This window comes from Crocodylus siamensis, chromosome 6, assembly GCF_052110815.1.
Source record: "Crocodylus siamensis isolate JL-2025a chromosome 6, ASM5211081v1, whole genome shotgun sequence".
Lineage (NCBI taxonomy): Eukaryota > Metazoa > Chordata > Crocodylia > Crocodylidae > Crocodylus > Crocodylus siamensis.
Window position 1 is genome coordinate 73,974,674 of NC_143400.1, and position 24,820 is coordinate 73,999,493.

General features: G+C 41.6%; 1 protein-coding gene across 4 annotated transcripts in view; it reads right to left on the reverse strand.

The window, feature by feature from the left end:
• PLCH1 (phospholipase C eta 1) overlaps positions 1–24,820 on the reverse strand; it is a 215,964-nt gene that overhangs the window by 85,499 nt on the left and 105,645 nt on the right. For all 4 annotated transcript variants that reach the window (XM_090053310.1, XM_090053309.1, XM_090053306.1 and 1 more), the window contains 4 exons: positions 19,960–20,106; positions 18,249–18,492; positions 8,811–8,940; positions 4,406–4,576 (listed from right to left, as the gene is read on the reverse strand). In XM_090053310.1, the coding sequence (XP_089909436.1) occupies positions 4,406–4,576; positions 8,811–8,940; positions 18,249–18,492; positions 19,960–20,106 (692 nt within the window). The remainder of the gene's footprint in view (positions 1–4,405; positions 4,577–8,810; positions 8,941–18,248; positions 18,493–19,959; positions 20,107–24,820) is intronic.

Here is a 24,820-nt window from a genome sequence, read left to right on the forward strand (position 1 = left end):
TAATGTCCTACTGAAGATCAAAGCCCTTGGGAGCATGCCCCCTAGGTAGCTGCACAACTGGTTCTCATTATTTAGTTTGCAAATTATTTTGTATACCATCCAACAGAGTGTCAAGATGTCAACTTGCTACCAGCATAATGTTAGAGTGTTATTATTTCCATGCATCTTCTGTCATTCGTGACTATAACGAGGCAAGATGTAAAAATTAGCAGCATTTTATGAGCAAATACAACATGCAGGTAATAGTCCTGAGGCTATAACCTAGATGGCATGATCCTATTGTCAGGACAAATGAGAAGTATATTCGATGGTAAAGCAGTGGGAGGCAGAAACACACACAAAATCCTGTTTTATATACTCTCACAAAACAAGCAAGCTCTACAGCTTTGTCATCCAGACAGGCATGCTATGCCTGCAAATGAAACCAAGTAAGGAAGAACAATGAAAGACAAAGTAAAATATTCTGAATATAACCAGGGGCAGACACAGTGAGGGTGCACTAGTGCAGTTCCACCCCCTTCCATGGGGGTGCCCAGTCAACAGCAGTGGCAAGTTCAAGTCCCTGCTCCCTCATGCTCTATTCTGTTCCCCCCATGGCTGGGGTGATTCCAGGTGAAGGAAGCACCTGTGTGGAGTGCTGCGCAGGGCTGGGGAGGGTGATCTCCCTTCCAGCACCTGCTATCAAACCATGGGGGACAATGGGGAGTCAGGCAGCGATCAAAAGCACCTAGAAGCCAGGGGATCACCATCTGCCCCAGCCTGTCCACTACTCTGCACAGCTGCTTCCCACAGCTGATGCCTTCAGGGCTCTGAAAGAAATGTGGTGGAGAGGAAGGAAGCAGGGACTTGACCCTGCCTCTACTGTAGAGCTGCTCCCGGTAGCTCCAAACTAGAGTGGGCAGGAGCCATCCTGGGGCTTTCCCTGCCCCCAGTTCAGCTGGAAACAGCAACAGCAGTGGGTTTCCAGGCCTACCTGCTCCCAGCCCACTGCCCAGGTAGCCCCCTCCCACCCCCGTCCTCTAGCAGGCACCATAAAGGGATCCACCCCCTCCTCCCTCTGCCCTGCTGCTGCTGGTCCCAGCCAGGCTGCCACTCCAGGATGACTCTAACAGACAGAAGCCTCAGGCTATAGCAGTCTATATAGCCTCAGGCTATAGCTGGAGCTCCCCTGCAACAAGGCCAGCTAGAGACAGTAATAGCAACAGGCAGGTTCCCCTTTGTTGCACCCAGTGGCAACCCGTCTGCTACCCCTGCTTCAGCAGGTGAGAACATAATGGAAGGATAGGTGCTGGCACCTGAGGGGAAGGGGTGCCCAGAGAGGTGGGGGATGTGTCTTACCTGCTTAAGGGGCACCAAAAAGTCCCTGGCAGCTGCTGCTCTGGCACTATCTGGCAAGGAAAGGGGAGGGGGAGACACAGCCTCCCCCAGAACATGTGTGGCATGTCTGACACCTGCCTTTTCAAATTCCTGGATCCGCCCATGACCAGAGGCAAACAAATAACCAAGTATCCTCAAAGACAATCCTAGTCAGCAGGTGCCAGCTTCACCATCAGCATGTCTGTCCACCTATAGCAGGTCATACAATCACTAATTAGCCTCTAGAGTCAAAGAGACAGCCAATATCAATCACCACTGCCAACTAATGTTACAAGTGTTGATGTTTTTTCTAGCAAAGCTTTATGTTTGTTTTAAAAAAACCCTGTGTTTTGTTTGTTTTGTCAACTGAAACGCTTTTTACTGTGGCCATAGGCAGAGCTAGGATTTTGAAGATGGCGGTACATAACATCACATATAGCACAACACATATTTTTCTTCAGTTAAAGAGAAACTAGAAGATTTACTAATATGTCAGAGCATAGCGCTGTATTATTCAGTTTAAAATCATAGCAAAAATCCCTCTGCAATGATTTTCATGTGGTGGTGGGAGATGGGCCAGGTACCAGAGAACTGGAAAGGGGCCAACGTTGTGCCCCACTTTAAACGAGGAAAGAAAAAATAAACTATAAACCTGTTAGCTTCACCTCATACCTGGGAAGTTACTAGAGCATATCCTAAAGAAGGCCATCTGCAAGCATCTGGAGGAGGAAGGGCTGACTGCAAGCAGCCAGCATGGATTTATGAAAAACAAATCATGTCAGACAAACCTGATCTCCTTCTCTGACAAAGTAACTACTTGGGTGGATGAAGGGGATGCTGCAGATACAGTGCATTTCAATTATAGCAAGGTTCCAAACGACCTTCTCATAAACAATTGGAGATATGTGCGCTAGATAAAACTATTACAAGGTGGATAGATAACGGACTCAACAGATGCAAACAAAGGGCAATTATTAATGGGGCCGTATCAGACTGACAGAAGGTTCTGAGTGGAGTTCCACAGGAGTCTGTCCTCGACTCAGTGCTGTTCATCGTATTTATTAATGATTTGGATGCTAGCATAGAAAGCTTCTTGAGCAAGTCTGTAGATGACACAAACCTGGGAAGGATTGTGAACGCATTGAAGGATGCAAGCATGATTCAGAAGGCTCTCAACAGATTGGAAAGTTGGTCTAAAACTAATAGGATGAAGCTCAGTGCAAACAAATGAAAGGCACCATACCTCAGGAGGACTAATCAAAAGCACAAATACAAAATAGGGGACACAAAAAGCAACTGCATCCCTGCACCCGCTGGATCCACCCCTTATTGTGGTGGAAGCCTTCCAGTTTTCAGTGAAGAAAACAGAAACTGAAAACTAAACAAAGTAATTCTATACCTTGTTTTCATTTTTTTTTAAAATAAAAATGTTGGGATGCTACTTTGCCAGGAAAAGTAAGAAGTGACAAATTTCAAACAAAAAAGGTTTAAACTTAAATTTTATAGAAAAATAAAAATGTGTATTTTTTACCAGCTTCATTACTACCATATGGTTATGTTGCCCTCTTGTGGTTCTTATCTACAGAAACATTAAGCAGTAGTTATAGCAGCCATAGCAAAAGTAGCTTGATATTGCCCACAAGTGCTAGGCGCTATCTATGTACAACAGAGCTATTTTCAAACATAGCCACCTTCATTTAGCCACCAAAATCCATATGTAAGCTTTTACTTAAAAGTGGCCTATTTACCGAGATGCTGGACACCTGCACATCATATAGGCTTTATCTGAACATCTCTGAACAATCAGGCATGTTAGACAGATGTCTATACATGATCTTAGGTGCCTACTTTAGATGGCTATGTTGAAACATTTACTTCATCATCCCAGTCTTGAAGAGCTCTCAGGTCAGAGAAGTGTAAGTTCATAGTTAAATTACACAAAAATGCAGCCTTCTCTTCAAAAATCTTTCATTAAAATGCTATATTTCAAAGAACATTTTTAAAAATTAAACTGTTGGTATGAAGATTTGTGATTTCTGTGCATAGAATTTAATTCCACTCCTACATACCCAAATCAGAATTCAAAATAGGAGACTGTTAAAAATTAAACTCTCTAACAATATCAAATATTAATGTGTTGCTCAGTGTTAGTGGTAACATCATGGATCAACAACAGATTAAACTGAGAATATAATTATGACAATGCTTATCATGTACAACTAGTGTTAGCTTAAAGAGGTCACTTTACTGACTTCTATAAAACCATTGCTTTTTTGATTTGTCAATGTTTAAAATCTGGTTTTTAAATGTATTGCAACTTTTATGTATTCCTTTACTTATTTTTAAATGATTCATAAGAAAACAAGAATAATATTATGAAAATTTGTGGGATTTAACTGAAATGAAAAGATGTTACACCATAAATTCATCTCAACATACAATTACTGAACTAAAAGTAGGCCAACAAAACTAATGTAGGAAGATGCAGACAAGTCTGTTGCTCATTTCTTCAAATAGTGGATTAAAAAAAAAAAAGAAACAAACTCTTGTGTCAACATTTAAAATGTAGATTTTACATTCCTAACCTCCATTCTAATATGCCTGCCAAACCTTCTATTTATGAGCTGTTAGATTCTACCACATACTCATTTTTTTCCTTTAATATAAATGTTTCCTTAACATTAGGCAAGTGATGTGAAAGAACATGATAATCCTAAAATGTAATGCTTGCTGGATTATTAACTGCACGTATAAACCTGTTACCTGGATGTCAACATAAACCAGTATGAATATTTACCTAATATGCCATTTCCACCCACAATGTTTTCAAGAGTTCAAAAGCATTTTCCAAAAGCATTTGGTTGTAATACAGCATCTAGTCAGATCCAATTTTTACCCTAACATTGTATCAGCATCTCCACAACAAATTCCTCATTTTCACCCGTCAGTAGTAAATACAGATGGAAGGTAAGAGTGAGCCCAATGTAAACATATAAGTTTGTGTGCGTTAAAAAAGACCATTAACTGTACTTGCTATTCCCATACCTACCTTTTGTTCTACCTTCAGAAACTGGGCAAATTCTTCAACAGTGAGATGATCCTTCTTGTCACTGTAGCTCAAAAGCAACAAGTAGAGATCACGCCGTAATGACATCATCTTGTAAAATACAGAAAACTCTTCAAATGTCAGGGTCCCCTGGTTCTCATCTGTGTCAGCTTCCTGAGAAACAAGAATACCCAGTTGAAGGAACAAAGCAGAATAGAGCATGTGTATAAGAAAAGATGCTTCATATGGTTCTGGCTGTAATACATGAGCAGTTCTAGCAAGCACCTCCTAAAGCAAAAAGAATTCTTATGGGGCTCCTAAATAGAAATTCAGTTGTTCCAAAAACAACAAGCTCTCCATGAAGGGACCAATTTTGTTTCTGGTTTCCACTTTATTTATCTTGTGAGTAGAGTTCATGTTGGGCCAGATTCTAATTTAGTGGCACCGGTGAAAAGCCAGAATTACTACTGATACAATGCAGTAAATTCCAATTACAACAGTACAAGCAATAGAAAAAAATCTCACTCAGTAACGTTATCCAGGGGCAGATTTTAGAATTTTTAAATAAACCAGTACAATATTACAATGCTAAATATATATCAACATGATAAAATGCCACAACCATTTAATCCCATTTCCAGCAGCCTGTAGATTCAGGGACAAGTCTGAAGTAACAGCATGATTCAATGCAGAAAAATAACTCCACCAACCCAGCCCTTTTTCTGTTTTAGTTTGCCCTCAGAACTACTGCTAGAGAAGAAAACAGTGCTTACTCGTCTGTTATAACTGTTTGTACTTGGTGCAGCTGCCTAAGAGGATTGCTTTGGATTTACAAAATATTTGACAGCAGTTCTCCAATATATATTCTCTTTTATGCCATTATCTGCAGTAACCCAGTCAAGAAAGACTTCTTTTCCTGTTGAGTTTTAGATTATAAGCAGCTCAGAAAAAAAAAGTGAAAGGAAGGTTTAATAGCATGGATAGTTTTGGTGGACTCTGTGCTTTCATGAATAGCATCATTCATTCCCAGAGACATAGGCGACTGGTAGAGGGGTACCGAGGGGGGCACATGCCCCCCCTGACAGAGCTGTCCCCACCACTGATGCCACCGCTGGCATCTGCAGATGCTTGCCAGCTCAGCCCCCACTGCCAACACCACCAGCAGCATCTGTGGACACTCAACAGCTCAACTCCTGCCACCGACTTCTGCAGGTGCCCCCCACCCAGAATCAGGAGCCACCAGTCACACATGCCCAGAGGTACATATTCTTTCCCTTTATAACCTTTCTTTACATTTTACTTCAAGATTTGCAAATGCAGGTGCTAATATTCACGTGGAGTCCCATGAAAGACTGTTCATCCTTAATTTCCCTGGGCAGAAACTCTTATCAACATTGATTTGACCAGAATCCCCTTGATTCTAGCCGTCTCTGTACAACAGTTCATTAGATAAAAAGGAAGTCATGCTGAAGGGCTCAGCCATATCTCCAAAGCCTCCCGAGCCCACTGTGTCATGGTCCACATTCTTTTAACTTGTACATGAACTTTTTCTGTCTGCACCTGATCTCATGCTTCCCAGAATGGAACAGCTTGTCTACAAGACACAAAAAGCCACTCAAGCAGTGGTCCAGTTTCACTTTACCTTTAACTAACACATTCAATTTAACATTGCTTTAAACATATTTTTGGATCATTGTTCTTTACATAAGTAAATACCAATATAAAAACAAACAGATTCATTTCATAGCCCTACATGCTGCACTTCTCCATCTTTATATCTCGATGCTCCTTTACTGCAGCATATACTCCTCATATTCAGGGGTGTCCCTTTTCACACACACATAGTATTTCTTGGATTCTGGGTAGCAGGCATCTGTCTGACACAGTTTTAGAGATTAGAGTCTGCGTAATCATAACAGGGGGGCAGATCCTCAGCTGAGTCAAGCATAAACAGCAAACAGATGGCACAAAGCTAGCTCTGCCAGGAGGAATCCTTTAAAACAATGCCCTGGCAGCTTTGCTAAGTAGCCAGATCCAGAACTAAGAATCTGGCCCACTACATCTCTGTCCTATCCTTTACCATGCCCAAAGAACTGGTGATTCTGGACGGTCACTGCACCACTTGTCTAAGAGAAAAATAAAGGCTTTGGGATTGGGTTTCAACAGCCACTAGCACTAAGATAATCTTTCAGCACTTCAATTTTCTTTCCAAGGTGTGTCTTTAAGCATCTCTTTAAGGCCTATAATATGAACTCAGATACAGGCTGGCAGCAACAACAGAATTAAAACACAGTTTGTTTTTGCCAAATTGAAATAATAACTGCTTCTGGTTATAAAAAAGCTTGTGCCTGTTAATAAGAGCATGTTCCATCCCTAGGTATTTCTTTTAATTTTAAAGGAAAACTAAAAAGATTTTTCCCTGCCAATGCATGACTTCATATTCCTCTATTTCTCCTGCAGCAGCTGGCAAGAACAGTAACACCTCAGCTCTGCAGAGAGCTTCATTTCATTGCATCATGTTAAAAGTTAGTGCTGCTGTCAGTGGAGTATGTAAATTCAGATTGTAGCAGTTAAGCAGAGAAGGAAACAATTTTCAACTACTTGGTATTAAAGAGAACTTGGTTTTTTTTTTAATTTAAAATTCTACCTCTACTTCAAAAGAGGCTTATGATTTGTGGATGCTGTTTAGCCTAAATTTATCGATGCATTGGCATCAGCTACCTCAGAAGCATCCCAGATTTCTCACACCCATAAACTGTACTCCTTTCTCTGACCTTCTTCCTCCTTATTTAGTTGGTCCAATAAAAGATATCAGATTCACCCAAAGAACTTGTTTGCCTATGTCCTTAGACAGACATGCTATAACCTATACCCCTGCTTCCTCTGAGGGATTTGCCACTATAATACTGATCTTACACAAGAAGGCCATGCACATTTTTGTCTATAGGTGGTTCTGAGATTTTAAACAAACCTCCCTTTTGTGCAGTTGTCTAGATTTTTGTGCAAAAAAAGTACTTTTAAATTTTTTTGTCTGATTCATGTTATACCTAATACAGTTAATTTCTCATTTACTTGCAAGAGTGTAAATAGTAACAGTGGCTAAAACTGGTACATATTCTCTGAAATTATACCAAAGAAATGAAAAAATAACCTTGATCATTTCTGTGAAACGCATGGATATTTCTGCAAAACTCTTTCCTTTCAAAACTAATTTTTGTTCAAATATTTTTCTAAAAATATATTCAAAATTTCAATCAGCTCTGCTAAATAAGTAGCTCCATTCTGCACATACACCAACATAAAAGCAGAATTAAGTCCAGTATAATGAGAACAATTGTGTGTCTGCAAATCTTCCTCCTTTATATGCTATGAGTGCTGTGACTCTCACCCTGATGCATGATCTGAAATTGAAAGTGGCACAGAGCAGGCAACCTACACCAAGAGAAATATTGTGGGTGAGTGGAGGTGACGGCGGCCTTGAAGGCCCAACTCCTGGCTTCTATATCTTGTTCTGCTATAGATAGGCCTCATCACCCTTTGTCCACTAGTGTCTGGTGAGTTCACTGTGCTGCCTTGGAACAAATTATTCATCTCTCTGTGCCTCATTTTCTCCATCTGCATTTACCAGCCTCAGAAGGACATGTATGAGACCACATCTAGATCTTGACCTTTATATAAAGTGGGCCTCTACAGAATGTATGTGGTAACATGAACATCTTGGACCTTGTTTCTCATGCAAGGAAAATCTACAGAGTGCCTCCTTAATTAGCACAGGTTGAGTGCAACCTGCTCCAACCATTAGACTGGAGCAAATTAACCCCTCTTTGCTACAGTTCCACCTCTTCTCCCCTTTTTCATCATACTAGGATTTAATCTTGCTCTAAATGAAATGCTGTTTTTTGTGTAAGTTATACAGGATGGGGTTGAGGTGGGGTGATAACAGAAAATCTAAATAAAGGTTTGTTTCTGTTCCGCTTACTCACATTGGGAAGTATTTTCCTTTAGAATTAGTACCATTAATCTCAAATTGAACTATTCATGGAATAAGGTATTGATAAATATGAATAAAGCTAAAAGAACTGAGCCTTAAGTGACCTGTGGTAATTTTGTAAAGTAGCCAAAATAACTGGACTTTTCTAGCCACACCTTTCTAGTCGCACATAATTAATCAGGCACTGAAATACCTTACTTTGGGCCTTTTGCCTAATGCCACCAAACTAGCTATCATCAATAGTTAAAATCACCAGGGATCATGTCCTCTCCTCTGCTTCACCTATATAAAATCAATTAAATGCAACTGTTTTCTTAGTAACCTTTAAAAATTACTGACCCTTGTCAGTAACCTGCACATCATCTCTGGGACCACAATATATATTTATAAACACAATACTGAAAATAAAAGCCTAACCTGAAACATTTGTCGTACTTTTCTGCGAGGCAGATTGACATTTAGTTTATGCATCAACTGGTGGATCTCTTCAATATTCAATAAGCCATCTCCATTCTTGTCAGCTTCCTCAAAGGTCTGCTTCACCCAAGTACAAATATGTTAAGGAAAGGTTGAACTACTTATACTGAACATCTTCATCCTAGTGAGGAAGGTAGTGTGTTCTAGCTGAATAAATACTGGAATGGGACTCAGGAAACCTATTCTCAGCTGTGCCAGTGGCCTGCTAGATGGCCTTGGAGAAAGTACTTCTGCCCTTTTTTCTCAGTCTCTGTGTCTGTGGAATGGAGATTCTGATACATATACTGTTTGATATTCACTGTTGAAAAGCACTATAGAAGAGTGACATTGCAATGGCAAACTTGGCATCCTTACCAAAGATAATTTGTGTCAGCCTATTCCACAATATGACTGACAGAATGTTTTCACCAAAATGGCCCATAATTTCTATCAAGTTTGTGACCACCTCCACACCGAGACAAATCGATCTCTCATATAGCTTCACTGAACCATTCCTCCAGATGGTGATCTCAGAGCAGTTTTATCTTAATGTAAACTGGGGTTCCTGATTTCAGTGGAGCTGAGGGACTTTTGGCTCAGGATGTGTACTTGAAGACTTCTTGCTCAACAGGCCTCTGCATCAAGTTCAAAATGTATCTAGTGCTACAGCATGCAATAAAATTGACATTATGACACTAGTCTAGCCGGATGACTAAAGTCAATGATTTCGGAAGATCTTTAATTAAAAATTAATTAGTTAGAATTAATGATTGTTTTTCTGTCTTTGGTCTCCAAATTTCACCTAATTTCATGCAGCTGTTATTTTATCATATATTTTTAATTTTTTCTTTTGCTGATAATTTCTTCCCTTCTCAATCCTTACTTTCTTAACATTATTGCATCATCTCACTAGATCATTCTCCATTCACATCCTCTTTTACCCCTAGACAGTTCTCTTCTGTCCCTATTCCCAACCTTGCCTCCCCAGCCCTTCCTATACTCACCGCACTTTGACCCTCTGTGTCAGTCACAGGAGGGGATTAGGCTGTGCTGTCATATATCTGCATACAACATATGTGAACTGCAGAGTTCAGGGACTAATAGTGATCCCTGACACAGTCCCTCTCTCACTTCTCTAGGTGAGATATCCCTACACAGCCTCAGGCCAATCTGGCACCACCTAACCATTAGGGAGGGGAAAACACTCTGGTTTAATAGATGTATTCAGAAAGTGCAATTCCAAACCTCCTAAGGTCTATAGAAAGTGCCCTTCTGAAAACCTAAGCAGTTTCCAGGATGAGGACACCCTTAATGGCAGTATCTTAAAAGAAGCAAAATCTGTTTGCAGTAGGGAAATCTACATTCTCTGCTTCTGGACGCAGGTTCTCTTGTAAGCTGTGGGGTTCCCAAACACAGCAGAACTCTCCCATACCCTCTCTTGAGTACTGATTTCAATAGGTGTCGGTCCACTTGAATCACTGTTATCCCAGTAGTGTAATATGACAGCTGTTCTGTAGCTCTAGGTAAGAATACTCCCAGAAAGAAAACTAAATAAACTATATTATTCTAGTAACTGAAAATGGCTCTTCATAATTAAGTCATGATCTTCAAAGAAAACATTAAATAATGCATAAATGATAATACAGGATAATTTAATAAAAGAAAGGGTTTCTATATTTAAATGCAAGAGATAAGCAAGGGCTTTGTAAAATGAGAGGCTCTGTTGTAATGCCTAGAAGCTTTAGGAGAGCATTAAAAAATCATGAATAGAGCTGAAGGAATGGGGAAAGATTCAGAGTTCAGCCTTATAAACCTTATTCCGGCAAGATTCCTACTGAAGACAAAGATAACAAGTCTTTACATTATTAAGGAACTTGTGACTGGCCATTTAGAGTAGGGGTGCCAAAATCATTTAGCCCCACAGGTGAGATGCATGGCATGGAACTGATCCACAAGCCAGATGAACCTCCAAATGGGGCCCACAGATCATCTCCCCCCCATGCTGGATTCAGTGCCTGTGGTGCTTGCTCCAGCTGGCCCAGGACTGGACCATACATGGCACCCACTCTAACTGGATTGGGATACAAGCCACACATGGTGCTCACTCTGGCTCATCTGCGGTTGATGTTGCATGAAGCATATGTCCCGGACTGGCTGCAGTGGGCACCTGATTTGGCACAGTCCCAGAAGAGTCAGAGCAGGCACTGGATCCAGTATGCAGAAGAACCATGGAGTCCCCTCCCTCTTTTCCCCAATATGCCAGATCCAGCACTTGCTCTGACGAGTCCAGGATTGCATTGCACATTGCAACCATTCAGGGAAGTGTACTGCATGTGGCACCTATCCCAGAACAGCAGAAGCAGGTGCCAAACATGGCTCAGTTTCCAGACCAGCAACAGCAGACACCACATACAGTGGAGTCCCAGACCAACCAGAACAGGCTCTGGATTGAGAATGTGGGAAGATCCTTAGACTGGTCCTGCACAGGTCCAGCACTGAGGGCCAGATGATGTGGCTCCATGGGTCAGATTCAGCCTATGGGCCATATCATTGATGCATCTGCTTTAGAGCAGAATACCCAACACTAGACTGAAGCCAAGAAAATCCATTTTACTCAAAGTCCTCTACTGGGGATGGCCCTCAGTCACCAATGAAACTGTTCTGTGGCCTTTCCTGTGGCCTTTTGTTCCACATCTCCCACAGATGTTAGCCAGGAAGCCTCTGTAACAGGTCCATGGTCCCAGGAGTGGTCATGCTGACCCCTGGTGGCCATGCAGCCCCTGCCTCGCTCAGGCTCAGCTGTAGCCCTTCCCTTGAAGCTCTCCTGCCATACCTTGCTCTTAATGAAGGTTATAAAAAGAGAGGCTGCCTGTGGGTTCTGAGTGAGCCTGAGCCTTTGGCAATCCCCACTGGGCCTCTCCTGTGCCCCAGGCCAGCAGGCCCTCTCAGCCTGTCTGTACCCCTGCTGAGCACCCGTCACCTTAAGGGCTCCATACATCACTCCATACCTCCTGGACACCATGCCCTAAGTCTTGCTGGCTTTCTCTCTCGGTGATGTTGACAAATTATGCACTCAGCCTGCTTGGGCCTTTAGACCCCTGTGGTCCCTTACACAATCCCTTCCTGGGCTCCCAGACCTCTGGTCCTGTACACCACCCCTTCTCTCAGCTTCTGGACCCTTGGTCCTGCATGATGCCCCATCTCTGGGTTCCCAGACCCTTGGTCTAACTCGCAGCCCTTCTCTAGGTTCAGGGACCCTCTGGTCCAGGCACAAGGACCCTCTGTGGACTCATAATATAGCCAAGGCCACTTGCCTATAAAACTCAGTCTTTCTCAGCCCAAGGGCCGTGCCTCTGCTCCCAGGCCTGCAGTATAAGCTCCAGTCCTTTCAGGAGCCCGCTGCCCAGTGCTCCTCACACTGTGGCTGCCAGGATGAGACTGCCTGACTGGCTCAGGCTCTGGGATTATATAGCTCCAGCCCCTTCCAGCCAGGTGGGTCTCTCCTTAGCCCTCCACACCACCTGCAAGCAGCTTTCCAGGCTGCTAACTCACTTAAAGGAACAGACACACTCCAGTGCCCTGTTACAGCCTTGTAACTGAAACCTCAATCTTAGCTTGTTTATACAAAATAAAAGCCAAAGATAGAAGAAATTATTTGCAATCAAAATTTAACTGGAAACTTCTCTAAAGGAAATCTTCAAAGAAGATCAAAGAAAACCTGCCCAACAACTTTACAAGATGGGCTTGGGAAGAGGAATTCATTAGCCAATTGGACACTAAGTATCAGGGACTGAACCTAGACAATGACTTCATGCCCCATTATAATCTACCTGATACTCATTAACCCTTCTAAACAAGCTCTTGTCCCACCTGATACTTAGCTCTGCTGTGTCTGAGGTCTTCCCTGAGGTCTAAAGAAGAGTACTTCTGGGCACATCTACATAAGATGCTTCAAGCACGGACTAATTCTACTGGGCATTAGCACAGTGGGCAAAACCTGTGCTAATGTGCAGTAGAACTAAAATGTGTGCACCAGCACTATTGCACAGTAGTGCTGGTTACTGAGCATTTAGTTTGGTACCTGTAATAACATTAATGCATATGTAGACATACCCCCTGATATCCAAAAGCTTGCCTAAATCTATCCCAACTATGGAACTGGTCCTATAAGAGCGATCACCCACAAGAATTCTTGCCTCAAGCTTTCTAAAACTGCAGGGTCAGTAATGTATGCATGGAAATGGCTGCTATTAATGATAGAGCTCAAAGTGGAGAAGGAACACTAGCATAAACAAACAGTCAAAGGAACAATTGTAAAGACTTAGCTCAGTGGTTGCAGCAGAGGAAAAAACCCCAAAACCTGGTACAGCCTTTTTTGGAGTATCCTTTGTGACAGGAGTTGAAGTAATCAGCAGTGACATTTTAGTTCATGAAAGCACCGGAGAGAACTATGACAAAATCCTACTGACAGTATTCACAAAATGACGAGAGTGCAACCTAGCATGCAAATCACAGTAGGGCGCCTGAGTTTCTTTGGTCAGTCATCTTTGAAAGGGGAAGCATCAGGCCTGATCCAGATGAAGCAAAATGGGCTAAAGCAGTCAAAAGTACCAACTTGATAGGAAGAAATGGAAAGCAGAATATAAATGGTGACATACTCATCAACCTTTGTACAAACAGCAGCAGAAATCACAGGACTGCCTAGGAAGTGAAGGGTGGGAAGCAAGGAGAAAAGAGACAGTGAGCAGGTAGGCAGATAGCACTCTGACAAGACTTTCCAGAGGATGAAGGATGTCAACAATCTCAAGCAAAAATAGAACACTACAATGAAAACAAGGAAGTAGCACTAGAAACAGATGTTTTGCAAGCAACAGATATAGAAGCACTGTTGCCGGATGTACAGCATTGGGCACATCTAAATCAAGGGTACTGGCCACAATGGAAAAAAATTATTCTCAAACAGATATTACTTGCCATTGTCTGTGGAGGTCAGATATGTATCAGTGCACGTGACCGCATAGTAACAAACGAAGCAGGTCACAAAACTCTGAAGAATGGTTCCAGTCCCATGGATACACAGGAGTTAAGACATCCAATGCACTCCACCAGCTGGCAGCCCCAATCATCCCAAGGCTGCCAGCTGCAGGAGCACAGGGGACCAGTGTTCCCACTAAGCTGTGTAGTGTGCATGGCCAAGCAGGCGTCCCTGGAAGTGCGGCATGAGTGCACCTGTGCAGCCACACACCCCACACAGCTTAGAGAGAATGTAGCATGGAAGACAAATTTTCTATTTGCCCATGCAAGGGAACCCAGTGATCATGAACCCAAGCTCCCCCTTCACCAGCAATATGGTGCAATTGGGATTGAGCCCCAATCCCACAATTCCGCCATGCATGTATGCCATTGCAGGAGGCACAATTGTTGGAGTTGTACGTCAGATCCCATCAACCTTTAATTTAACATCTGTCAGCAGCCCTAGGATACTGCGCCTTGATCTCTGAACATTTGTGTGTGGTATGCTGAAAGCAGTGTGTGCTTGAAAAGCCTATTAATCAAAGCCAGTTTATTTTACCCTATCCACTGTGGATCTCCACTGCTGGGTGCAGTCTTAACCAAGACAATACAGGATACATGCTGTAATCCTCTCAAAACAGCTCCTGTTTGCAGTAGGTCAGCCTGTGTGCAATGTTTAGAAGGGCCAGAGTAATCCACCCAGCTACCATTTAAAGAATGCTCATGTGCAAGGAGAGAGGCAGAATTTGGACCCGGGTGTGTTTCATACCTTCAGTGCTTCTTAAACTTATATGCTTCAACTCACTTGAAGTCCCTTTACTATTTGTAATTAACATCCTAAGTAAAAATGTATGGATACTTTGCTGCACTGGTCTTTTACTTTTAAGTAAAAGTACAACTTTTGTATTTGTCTCTATCAGAGGATTTATGTATTTTTTATAAAATCAACTGCAAACTCTCTGAATCAAGGATGTTATTCTACAGGTATGGATGAAAGTACCTTTGAATGACCTTAAAAATGGAATAAGAACAGACATCAGCTTGGGAGTACATACCAACTATTACTCTCTGTTACAAATGTATGATCCTTTTGGGATATAAATCAGTGAAATCATCTTTGACCCTAAATGAAACAGGGTTAAAGATGTAATGGTTTTACTACACTTGTATTGCTAATAAATGATGCACATTCTAACAACTTACATAAGCATAATATGAAATTGATAAATTGTTACAACTGTCTATACCCTATGAAGAGCCAAGGAGATCAGCAATACTATACTTGTGAATTACAACAAGTAGATGAACAGAAGTGGACCCTTTGGCTTTCCTCTGCTTCATCCAACTTACTTTTATTAAAAATTCAAAGGAAATATGCAAAACTGATCTTTTTTCAAAGATTTCTTTTAATATACTTTCAAAGCTTTCATAAACATTAGGGCTGGAAGGGACCTCGGAAGATCATCGAGTCCAGCCCCCGCCCCAGGGGCAGAAAGTCAGCAGGGGTCATAAGATCCCAGCAAGAAAAACATCCAGATTTCTCTTGAAGGCATTCAAAGTAGGTGCTTGAACCACCTCCAACGGCAGGCTGTTCCGGACCTTGGGGGCTCAGACAGTAAAGAAATTCTTCCTTATGTCCAGTCTGAAACGGTCTTGCAGTAGTTTATAACTGTTCAACCTTGTCATCCCTTGGGGTGCTCTAGTGAACAACGTTCCCCCAGATCCTGGTGAACACCCCTTATAAACTTATAGGTGGCCATCAGATCACCCCTGAGCCTGCGCTTTTCCAGGCTTAAGAGTCCCATAGCTCTCAGCCTCTAAGGTCTGTTTTCCTGACCTCTGATCTTGCGCGTGGCTCTTCTCTGGACTCTCTCAAGCTTCTTCACATCCTTTTTGAATTGTGGAGCCCAAAACTTTGAGAGAAAGTTATAAGATGAGAAAGATGTCACTTTTAAAAGGGAGTGTGTTACTTTCTATCAGCTTTTATCTTTCAAATACTTTTCAACACTTAGTGTAATGTAAAAAGAAAGAAAAAAACCAAAAAAAATGGAGAGAAGGTAAATTTTCTGAAAGTTTCTGATTTTTTTTTTAAATTCCAAATTATTTCATTTGATTGCAGGACTATAATCAGCTATATTTTATGAAACAGCTTATTTTCAATAGGAAAAAACCCCATTTCAGCAAAATAATTAACTATATCTCCAAATAAGCTCCATGAACTTCCAAATAGAAAGTAATAAGTCCAATGGGTAAATTATACCCTTAAATAAGTAATTATTCACCTTTTATAGTTATTATTTCAGTGTAGCTGCTTAATTATCATCAATCCACCTTTTTATTCTCAACCTATATCCTCCATCCAATTCTACTTGCTAACCTGTCTCTACAGAATCTCATCCTGAAGGCCTTGGTTCTTAACTTGAGTCAAAACTGAACTTCTGATTTGTTCTCCAAAATTAAGCTCTCTTTACTCCTGTTAAATGCTAAGCATCCAGTGAGAGGTGCCAAATCTCCTTAATGAAGGCCGAGCATCCCTCAAGAGAGAGAACCAATCCCTAATTTTGTAAATAAGAATGTTTTTGCAGCTGTAATTTCAAACAATTGATTTCAAAAGACGATCTCCAACCCAGAGTGCTTAGGGAATTGGCAGAGGTAATTGCAGGACCCCTGGCACAGCTTTACAAGCACTCATGGTGCTCTGGTGAGGTGCCTGACAACTGGGAAAGGGCCAACATGGTCCCCATTTTAAAAAAAAGGGAGGAAGGAGGACCCAGGAAACTATAGGCCCGTTAGTCTTACCTTGGTCCTGGGGAAGCTCTTTGAGAAAATAATCCAGGAGAACATCTGCTAGGGGCCAGCAGGGAAATTTATGCTTAGAGGCAACCAACATGGGTTCATTACAGGGAGGTCCTGTTAGACCAACCTGGTGGCCTTCCATGACCAGGTCACAAAAGCCTTGGACGCAGGTGTCGCGGTGGACATAGTCTTCCTGGACTTTAGGAAGGCCTTTGACACTGTCTCTCACCCGATCCTGATTAAAAAATTAGGTGTCTTTGGTGGTGTCGATGCCTACACAGTCAGATGGGTCGCAAATTGGCTGGAGGGCTGCACCCAGAGAGTGGTGGTAGATGGGTCTTTTTTGACCTGGAGGGATGTAGGCAGTGGGGTTCCCCAGGGCTCAGTCCTTGGGCCTGCACTGTTCAACATCTTCACCAGCAACTTGGACAAGGGGGTGAAAAGCACCTTGTTCAAGTTTGCAGATGACACTAAGATGTGGGGAGAAGTGGACACGTTAGAAGAGAGGGACAAGCTACAACTAGATCTTGACAGGTTACAGAGATGGGCCATGAGAATTGGATGGTTTTCAATATGGACAAATGCAAGGTGTTGCACCTGGGAAGGAAGAACCAGCAGCATACCTACAGGCTGGGGAACTCCCTTCTTGTCACCACAGAGGCAGAAAAGGATCTTGGAGTCACTATTGATTCCAAGATGAACATGGGTCGCCAATGTGGGGACACAGTCAGGAAGGCTAACTGCACTTTGTCATGCATCTATAGATGCATCACAAGCAGGTCCAAAGAGGTGATCCTCCCCCTCTATGCGACACTGGTCAGGCTGCAGATGGAGTACTGTGTCCAGTTCTGGGCGCCGCACTTCAGGGGGGATGTGGACAGCATCAAGAGGGTCCAGAGGAGGGCCACTCACATGATTAGGAGGCAGCAGGGCAGGCCGTACGAGGAGAGGCTACAGGACTTGAACCTGTTCGGCCTCCACAAGAGACGGCTGAGAGGGGATCTGGTGGCTGCCTATAAGCTTGCCAAGGGGGACCAGCAAGCAATGGGAGCAAGTTCCCCCTGTTCCCCTGAGCACTACTGAGGGGTAACAAGGAACAATGACCATACATTGACTGAGAGTAGATTCAGGCTAGATATCAGGAGGCACTACTTCACTGTCAGGGCGGCTAGGAGCTGGAACCAACTTCTAAGGGAAGTGGTGCTTGCCCCTACCCTGGGGTCTTCAAAAGGAGGCTAGACAGCCACCTAACTGGGGTCATTTGATCCAAGCATCCTTTCCTGCCCATGGTAAGGGGTCGGACTAGATGATCTACTTAGGTCCCTTCCAACCCTACCAACTATGAAACTATTTTAGAAAATGAAATAAGAGGATTGGAAAACTTTCACTCATTGGGAAGATCAGAAATTATTTTGAATTTGTAAAGACAATTCTTTGAACCCATTAACCAATTCCTCTCCTATCACAATCAAAAGCAAACATTTCAATTGTTTCCTGTGGGAGGCGGAATGGACTACTAATACCAACACGAGAAAAAACAAAGTAGAAATACCAAACTGGAAACTGGAGATAAAGTTCTAGAAAGGATATTGATCGTGAGTTCTTTGTCTTTTAGCAAGAGAGTCCTCATCACTTATTCCAGCCATCAAATATTTTAGTCCTGTGATCCAGGTGCGAGCCTCCTCTGGATTAGAAGTGATCAGATCTAGTGACTCCATGTGGTTTCCATGGTAAATGGTAAAGCAGCAACTTGGGTCAAAGTTCCCTTCTGCATGGCGATGGAATATTTCTGACTGTCGGCCTTCTGTGACTTTATAAATTGAGTCAATTATAACTGCAAAGGAAAGGGGAATGGAAAAATTAGATGGGCTGGATGTTCATTCAGTTTGTTTTGTATTTCAGATTATTCTCTGCTACTCACAGTTTTTTGGTTTGTTTTTTTTTTAAATAAAGGCAAATTTACAGGCTATCACACTGGACCTGCACTGGAAAGGCAGATCAAATATTAGCCTTGGCCTTGCACAGGTTCAGAATGTGTGCATACAATGCACACCCAGTGGGCCACTTCCGGGTTCACTGCCGAGCATGTGGAGGGACCTCACCGCACTCCTGTGGGACGCTCCATCCACCCCAGCATCACAGCATTTGTGAGTCATGCCTCGTACCTCAAAGTATGTAGAAAAAACATTTAAAGCTGTGTCTTCAGATTTGGATTCAGCCAAATGGAATCAGGGACAGAGATCTGACTCAACTAATTGAATCACTGTCCCTGATTTGGGCCAAATACGAATCTAAATTGAATAAGGCCTGCTTTGCACACCCCTATCAGAAATTAAGTTTGTACTTCATATGGATTACTGGTCTTTTTAGAGTATATATTCATATACTACTACCCATATTTATAATATACCCATTCCAGCAGTGTCCATGCAGAATGTTTTTCAACAGTCAAAACCTGCCAATACAGTATAATACAAATCAAATAAACACTCTTGAAAAGACTAAGGAGTGTAGAACATCAGCCAGGAAATTCGTCTATACCCACAATGCATACGCATAATGATTTATTGTATGTTCCACTGTATTCTGGTTCACATCACTGGTGAGATCATAATCCATAGCTGAAGATCCACCACTGACCTCAGTGTATGTAAGGTTACTCTGGGGTCAGGAGCCACCTTCTAAAAGTAAGTGCCAGGATTCTTTCGTTTGCTAAAAACCTCTTCTCATTAGATGTTTGCCAAAAACATCTTCTGCTTAGATGTTTCATAAAAACATCTTCTGGAATAAGCCTGAGCCAAATTACTTTTATTCAGTTAGGCACTTCTGTAATACTGCTTTATTAAAAGCCTGTCACAATTCAATATTGGGATAGAGGGAAGAATAGAAAGGGGAGGTACTTAAAATTTATGTGCATTTTTGTGTTTATTAAATACAATTAAAACATCTTTCACATATTTCTGAAAATTATCATAAATGTATGAAATTGCTTGCTTTGCCTCTGGAGCTGGATCCTGATATAAATTTATTCTGAAGAATTATGCTTGTTGCTGAATTACTGAATCTTGCAAGATAATATATATCTTGGGAGCTCTAATCTTGTCACATGAACAGAGGGTCTGCAAAAGACAGCATTCTCCTCCTCCTGGCCCGTCTTACAGAGAAACTTGCCAGAATACATCACTAGAGTATCAGAAAAATATCTATACAGTAAAAAACAAATCTGTCTCAGTTTTCTCTGTAATTCTTATACCGGTTATGACATGTACCCATAATTAAAAGAATTATTAAGAGAATTTACTTTTAGCCTTTTCACTTTTTCTGGATGGTCTCCATCTGATGCAGGTCCTGTGCTCATCCAGGTAAAAAAGGCGTACCAGTCCTTTTGTTCCACTCTTCAGTTTAATCATCTGAGTCCCAGACTGCATTACACTCATACATCTTTCAACTGGAAAGGAAATTAGAATAAATGTTAAAAGCTATTTTGTTCCACTAATAAAAATGACTTATCAGCTTTTAAACCTCTCACCACCATAAAAAAACAACTTTGATTTGTGTCTTATTTAGCAGGATTAAAACATGACTCTAAGGAGAAAAATTAAAAATAGAGCAATTTTCAGAAGACTTTGTAAAACCAGATCAAATACAACATTAGAATTGATTGAAAATAGAATCTAAAAACTATCATTGCTATATATAGATGACACCTGGGTCCAAAGATAGCCGAGTATTCCTGTTCAGTGAAATAATGTATTTTTAGTTTCATTAAACACTTGGAAGCTTACTTCCATCCGTATAACTGCAAGTGTTAAAACACTACTTTCCAAGTCCAGAAACAATGACCTCCAAAGACATCCTATTGTTTTAATATCTGCCACCTCCAGCAAGGTAAAATCCTACTATACAAAAATAATCATTTACGACAGAAGCACAAAAAATATTATATGGTTTTTCTTGCATCAGTGATAATTTTAACTGACATAAAACTAAGGTTGAATTCTTATCTATAAATGCCAACACTTAAGATATTCATAGCACATCTCCAAAGACCAGTTATGATATTTCACCGGGGATGGGAGGGGTCATAAGGCACCTACCTGGCTGGGGTCTTACGACCCCTCCCGCCCCCAGGGCTCCTTCCTGCCCATGGCAGGGGGTCAGACTAGATGATCTGTCTAGGTCCCTTCCCACTCATTGATTCTATGATTCATATTATAGAAGGATTCTTCCTGTTATGTCATAATTATACACATGTGTCTATTTTGTTTTGATGGGAGAGGGAGAGAGGTTGTATTTTACAGAAGAAAATAATGCCTACTATATTGAAATTACTGCCAACTTCTTCGAACTGATTATGCTGCTCTATCAAATTATGAGGATATATGCCTCATTAAATACAAACGTTAAAAAATGCACTACCTGCTATTTGATCTATAAAACAGAACCATTCATATTTTGCTAAAACAGATTCTTTGTTTTATACTGTGACTTTACTGGAGTTTCTACCAATTCACATCTTTCCAGTGAGAAGAGAACTAGATCCCAATTCTCTTTTGCACTCCCCTCTTTATCCTGCTATTTTTGCTATGAAAATAGGGACACTGAAGCTATCAGTCAGTTATTTCATCATGCCAAAGAGTAAAACCAGAGTAAGCTAAATATATGATTACATCATACACATTACAACAAGCACTGTATAGATTATCCTTGTCTGCTTCTCAAACTGACTCAGCTGCAGAAATTTATCCACCAAACCAATGCTCATGGGTCATGTTATAAGTGCTGCAAAATACTTGACAACTGGAATTGACAAATATGGCCCATAAAAACAAATTACACAGAAAAAGTCATAACTGAAGTAGGAAACAATGCCACATTGAAATGTTGTATGAAGCTACTATAAAAGCTCATCTTGAAGTGTCTCGTGCAAAACATTAGTATTTTTTGTTTCATTGTAAGACACTAAATTTCAAATGCACCTCTTTTTATCCCTACATTTACAAATGAACATTAATGGGAACAAACTATATTCTGAAATGCTGCTTCTGTTGTACCAGCAGAAAGCCTTACTCGAAATGGAAGAACAGCACAAAATACAACATTCAGTTAGTTTCCACATCACAATAACTCAGGATTTACACATATCAGTCAAAAAGAGGACAAAACAATAGCACAGGGCCCATATAGGGCCAGGGGGGAAGATGACTGGACAACACTTTGTGCTTCTCCAATTATTCCAGGGAACCATTTCATTTTGGTGTATATTAAAGTAGGCTCATGGACATTCAATCCTGAAGAAATTCTGCCAAAAATATGGAGTTCAATTCTCCAACTACCACTCCTGGGATGCAGCGGGGGACAACGAAAGGAATCACTTTTTTTTCCCCAGTACTAAATACTACCAACCAAATATGGCCTCATATTGATCAGCATGCCAACTAGGGCTAGTCAAAGAACAATAATGGTCTTGCCTTTCTTTTTTTTGCCCAGCCAAACCCTCAACTTACCACCTTTAATAGCAGTGGTGGTATAGAGGTAGCAATGTCACCTCTAAATCTGCACCGTTAAAGCACATGTTGAGTATGAACTCTAGTGTGTTGAGGATGCTCAGTTGTATGTTTCTCTTGCTCTACCTGACTCAGATGAGGCAGTGTCTGGTTGAAACAAGGACCAGTAGGGGGGCTGCCTTGCTGATGTTCAGTTCAGTAAAGACTGAGGCAATAACAAAGGTGGAAAACAGGGAAACTGTTTCATTCTACCCCCCCCCCCCACTTCTTTCTGGATGCCCCTATTGTCCTTTGTTTTATTTTTAGATTGTAAATTCTTTAGGGCAGGGTCTATATTTCTGTTCCATGTTTGTACAATGTCTAGCATAATAGGATGCTTGACTTGTGGTAATAAGAATCACCAACAACCACTAACACCACTGTGACACACAGCTGCACAGCTGATATCAAGATTGCACACAAGAATGCCAGGACCCCTCATCTCTGTTTTTGTCTCTCTAAATGAAAAGGCATAGTATCCAACAAGGAGCACCAGGAGCTGGCCACATAAGTCAAATCTCTCTCACACCTCAAGAGGGTGCTTGTGATACTAGTGGTGTTACTATTTCTGACAATGAATAGGGTTATATCAAAATTGACTGTGAAGGCCTCAAGAATGCTGTAAACGGAGCAAACATTCACCAAAAGTTTTGCTCAGATAGATAGCAAGGATTGTCCAAAAGGTTCTCTCTTTGTGAACAAGCAGGCATGGCTTGTGTCAGCTCCACTGGTTCAGGATGAGGTATGTTCTTTTTCACTCATCTTTGCAACTTACGAATAACATGGAGACCCATTTATAAGGAGGTCTAATTTGTACCCCCTATACTTTGCATCTGGCTCATTAATTTTAAAATACACAATAAGAAAATATGCTTATTAAGTATATCTGGTAGCCTTTTGTTTTTTTTTAATATATAATCTTCATCAGAATAGTAGTCTGCATCCTTGTGACAGATATTATGAAATCTACAGATACTCTCATGCTATGGCAATAAGGGCAGTATAAATGTCTTAGTACACTACCAAGGTAAATATTGTATCCAGCATATATCCTCAATATATAGTTGAAAAACTTACTTGGGAATTCCCTAGTAAACAGCAGATAACTTAATCAACCACCACCTGACCTTTTTGTGTGGTATACACTAAAATATATTCTACTTAGACATCTCTTAAGCCTTTTAATTGCTGCCATTGAAAAAGAACTATTATCAACATTGTAGGGATTATTCTGAAAGGATATCCACTTTCCTCTCCTAGAAGCAAACCAAACTTTGCATTACAAAGTACATAGCTTTACAGTGCTTTATGTACAAAGTATAAGTCAGCAATGGGAAATCTCAAAATGCACTGGGTTTCCACTAAGTTTTATAAGTGACACTGCACTTGTCATCAGTCTGAATAATACTGGTTAAAAAGAAAAAGAACGATTCCATTCAAAGATAGTAAAGATGGATCTGAATGTCCTTTTTATTTCTCGGGTACTTTGTCCCCACTAGAAAATAAAATTCAGCTGTCAAAATGTAAAGTTCTTGTGACTTTACAACAAGAAAGAAGAAAAAGTCAATAAATCAGCAAAAATATAGTGAAAGAAAATACATTTTAATTTACCTTTCTTTCATACTTATTTCTTAAAAATTGGATTCTATTTTCAAATCTATATAATTATTACAGTAGTAGCAACATATAAAATAGTCTCAAAACTCCACGCCCAGCAGATTTCATAGATTTCATAGACATTAGGGCTGGAAGGGACCTCGGGAGATCATCGAGTCCAGCCCCCTGCCCAAAGGGCAGGAAGTCAGCTGGGGTCATAGGATCCCAGCAAGATAAGCATCTAATTTACTCTTGAAGGTGTTCAATGTAGGTGCTTGAACCACCTCCGCTGGCAGACTGTTCCAGACCTTGGGGGCTCGGACAGTAAAGAAATTCTTCCTTATGTCCAGTCTGAAACTGTCTTGCAGGAGTTTGTGACTGTTCGCCCTCGTCATCCCTTGGGGCGCTCTGGTGAACAAACGTTCCCGCAGATCCTGGTGGTCACCCCTGATAAACTTATAGGTGGCCATCAGGTCACCCCTGAGCCTGCGCTTTTCCAGGCTAAAGAGTCCCATGGCTCTCAGCCTGTCATCGTAAGATCTGTTTTCCTGACCTCTGATCATGCGCGTGGCTCTCCTCTGGACTCTCTCAAGCTTCTCCACATCCTTTTTGAATTGTGGAGCCCAAAACTGGACGCAGTACTCCAGCTGTGGCCTCACCAAGGCCGAGTACAAGGGGAGAATGACGTCCCGGGATTTGCTCGAGAAGCATCTATGGATGCACACCAGTGTTTTGGTCGCTTTACTGGCCGCAGCATCGCATTGGAGGCTCATGTTCATCTTGTGGTCAATGATGACCCCCAAGTCTTTTTCTTCTGTAGTGCTAACCAACGTAGCACTGCCGAGCCTATAAGGGTGCTGCAGGTTTTTCCTCCCAAGGTGGAGAACCTTGCATTTTTCCGTGTTAAACACCATCAGGTTCTCGTCTGCCCATTTGCTGAGCTTGTCCAGGTCAGTCTGGATCACCCGCCTATCTTCTGGTGTGGATGCTTTGCCCCAAAGTTTGGTGTCATCGGCGAAC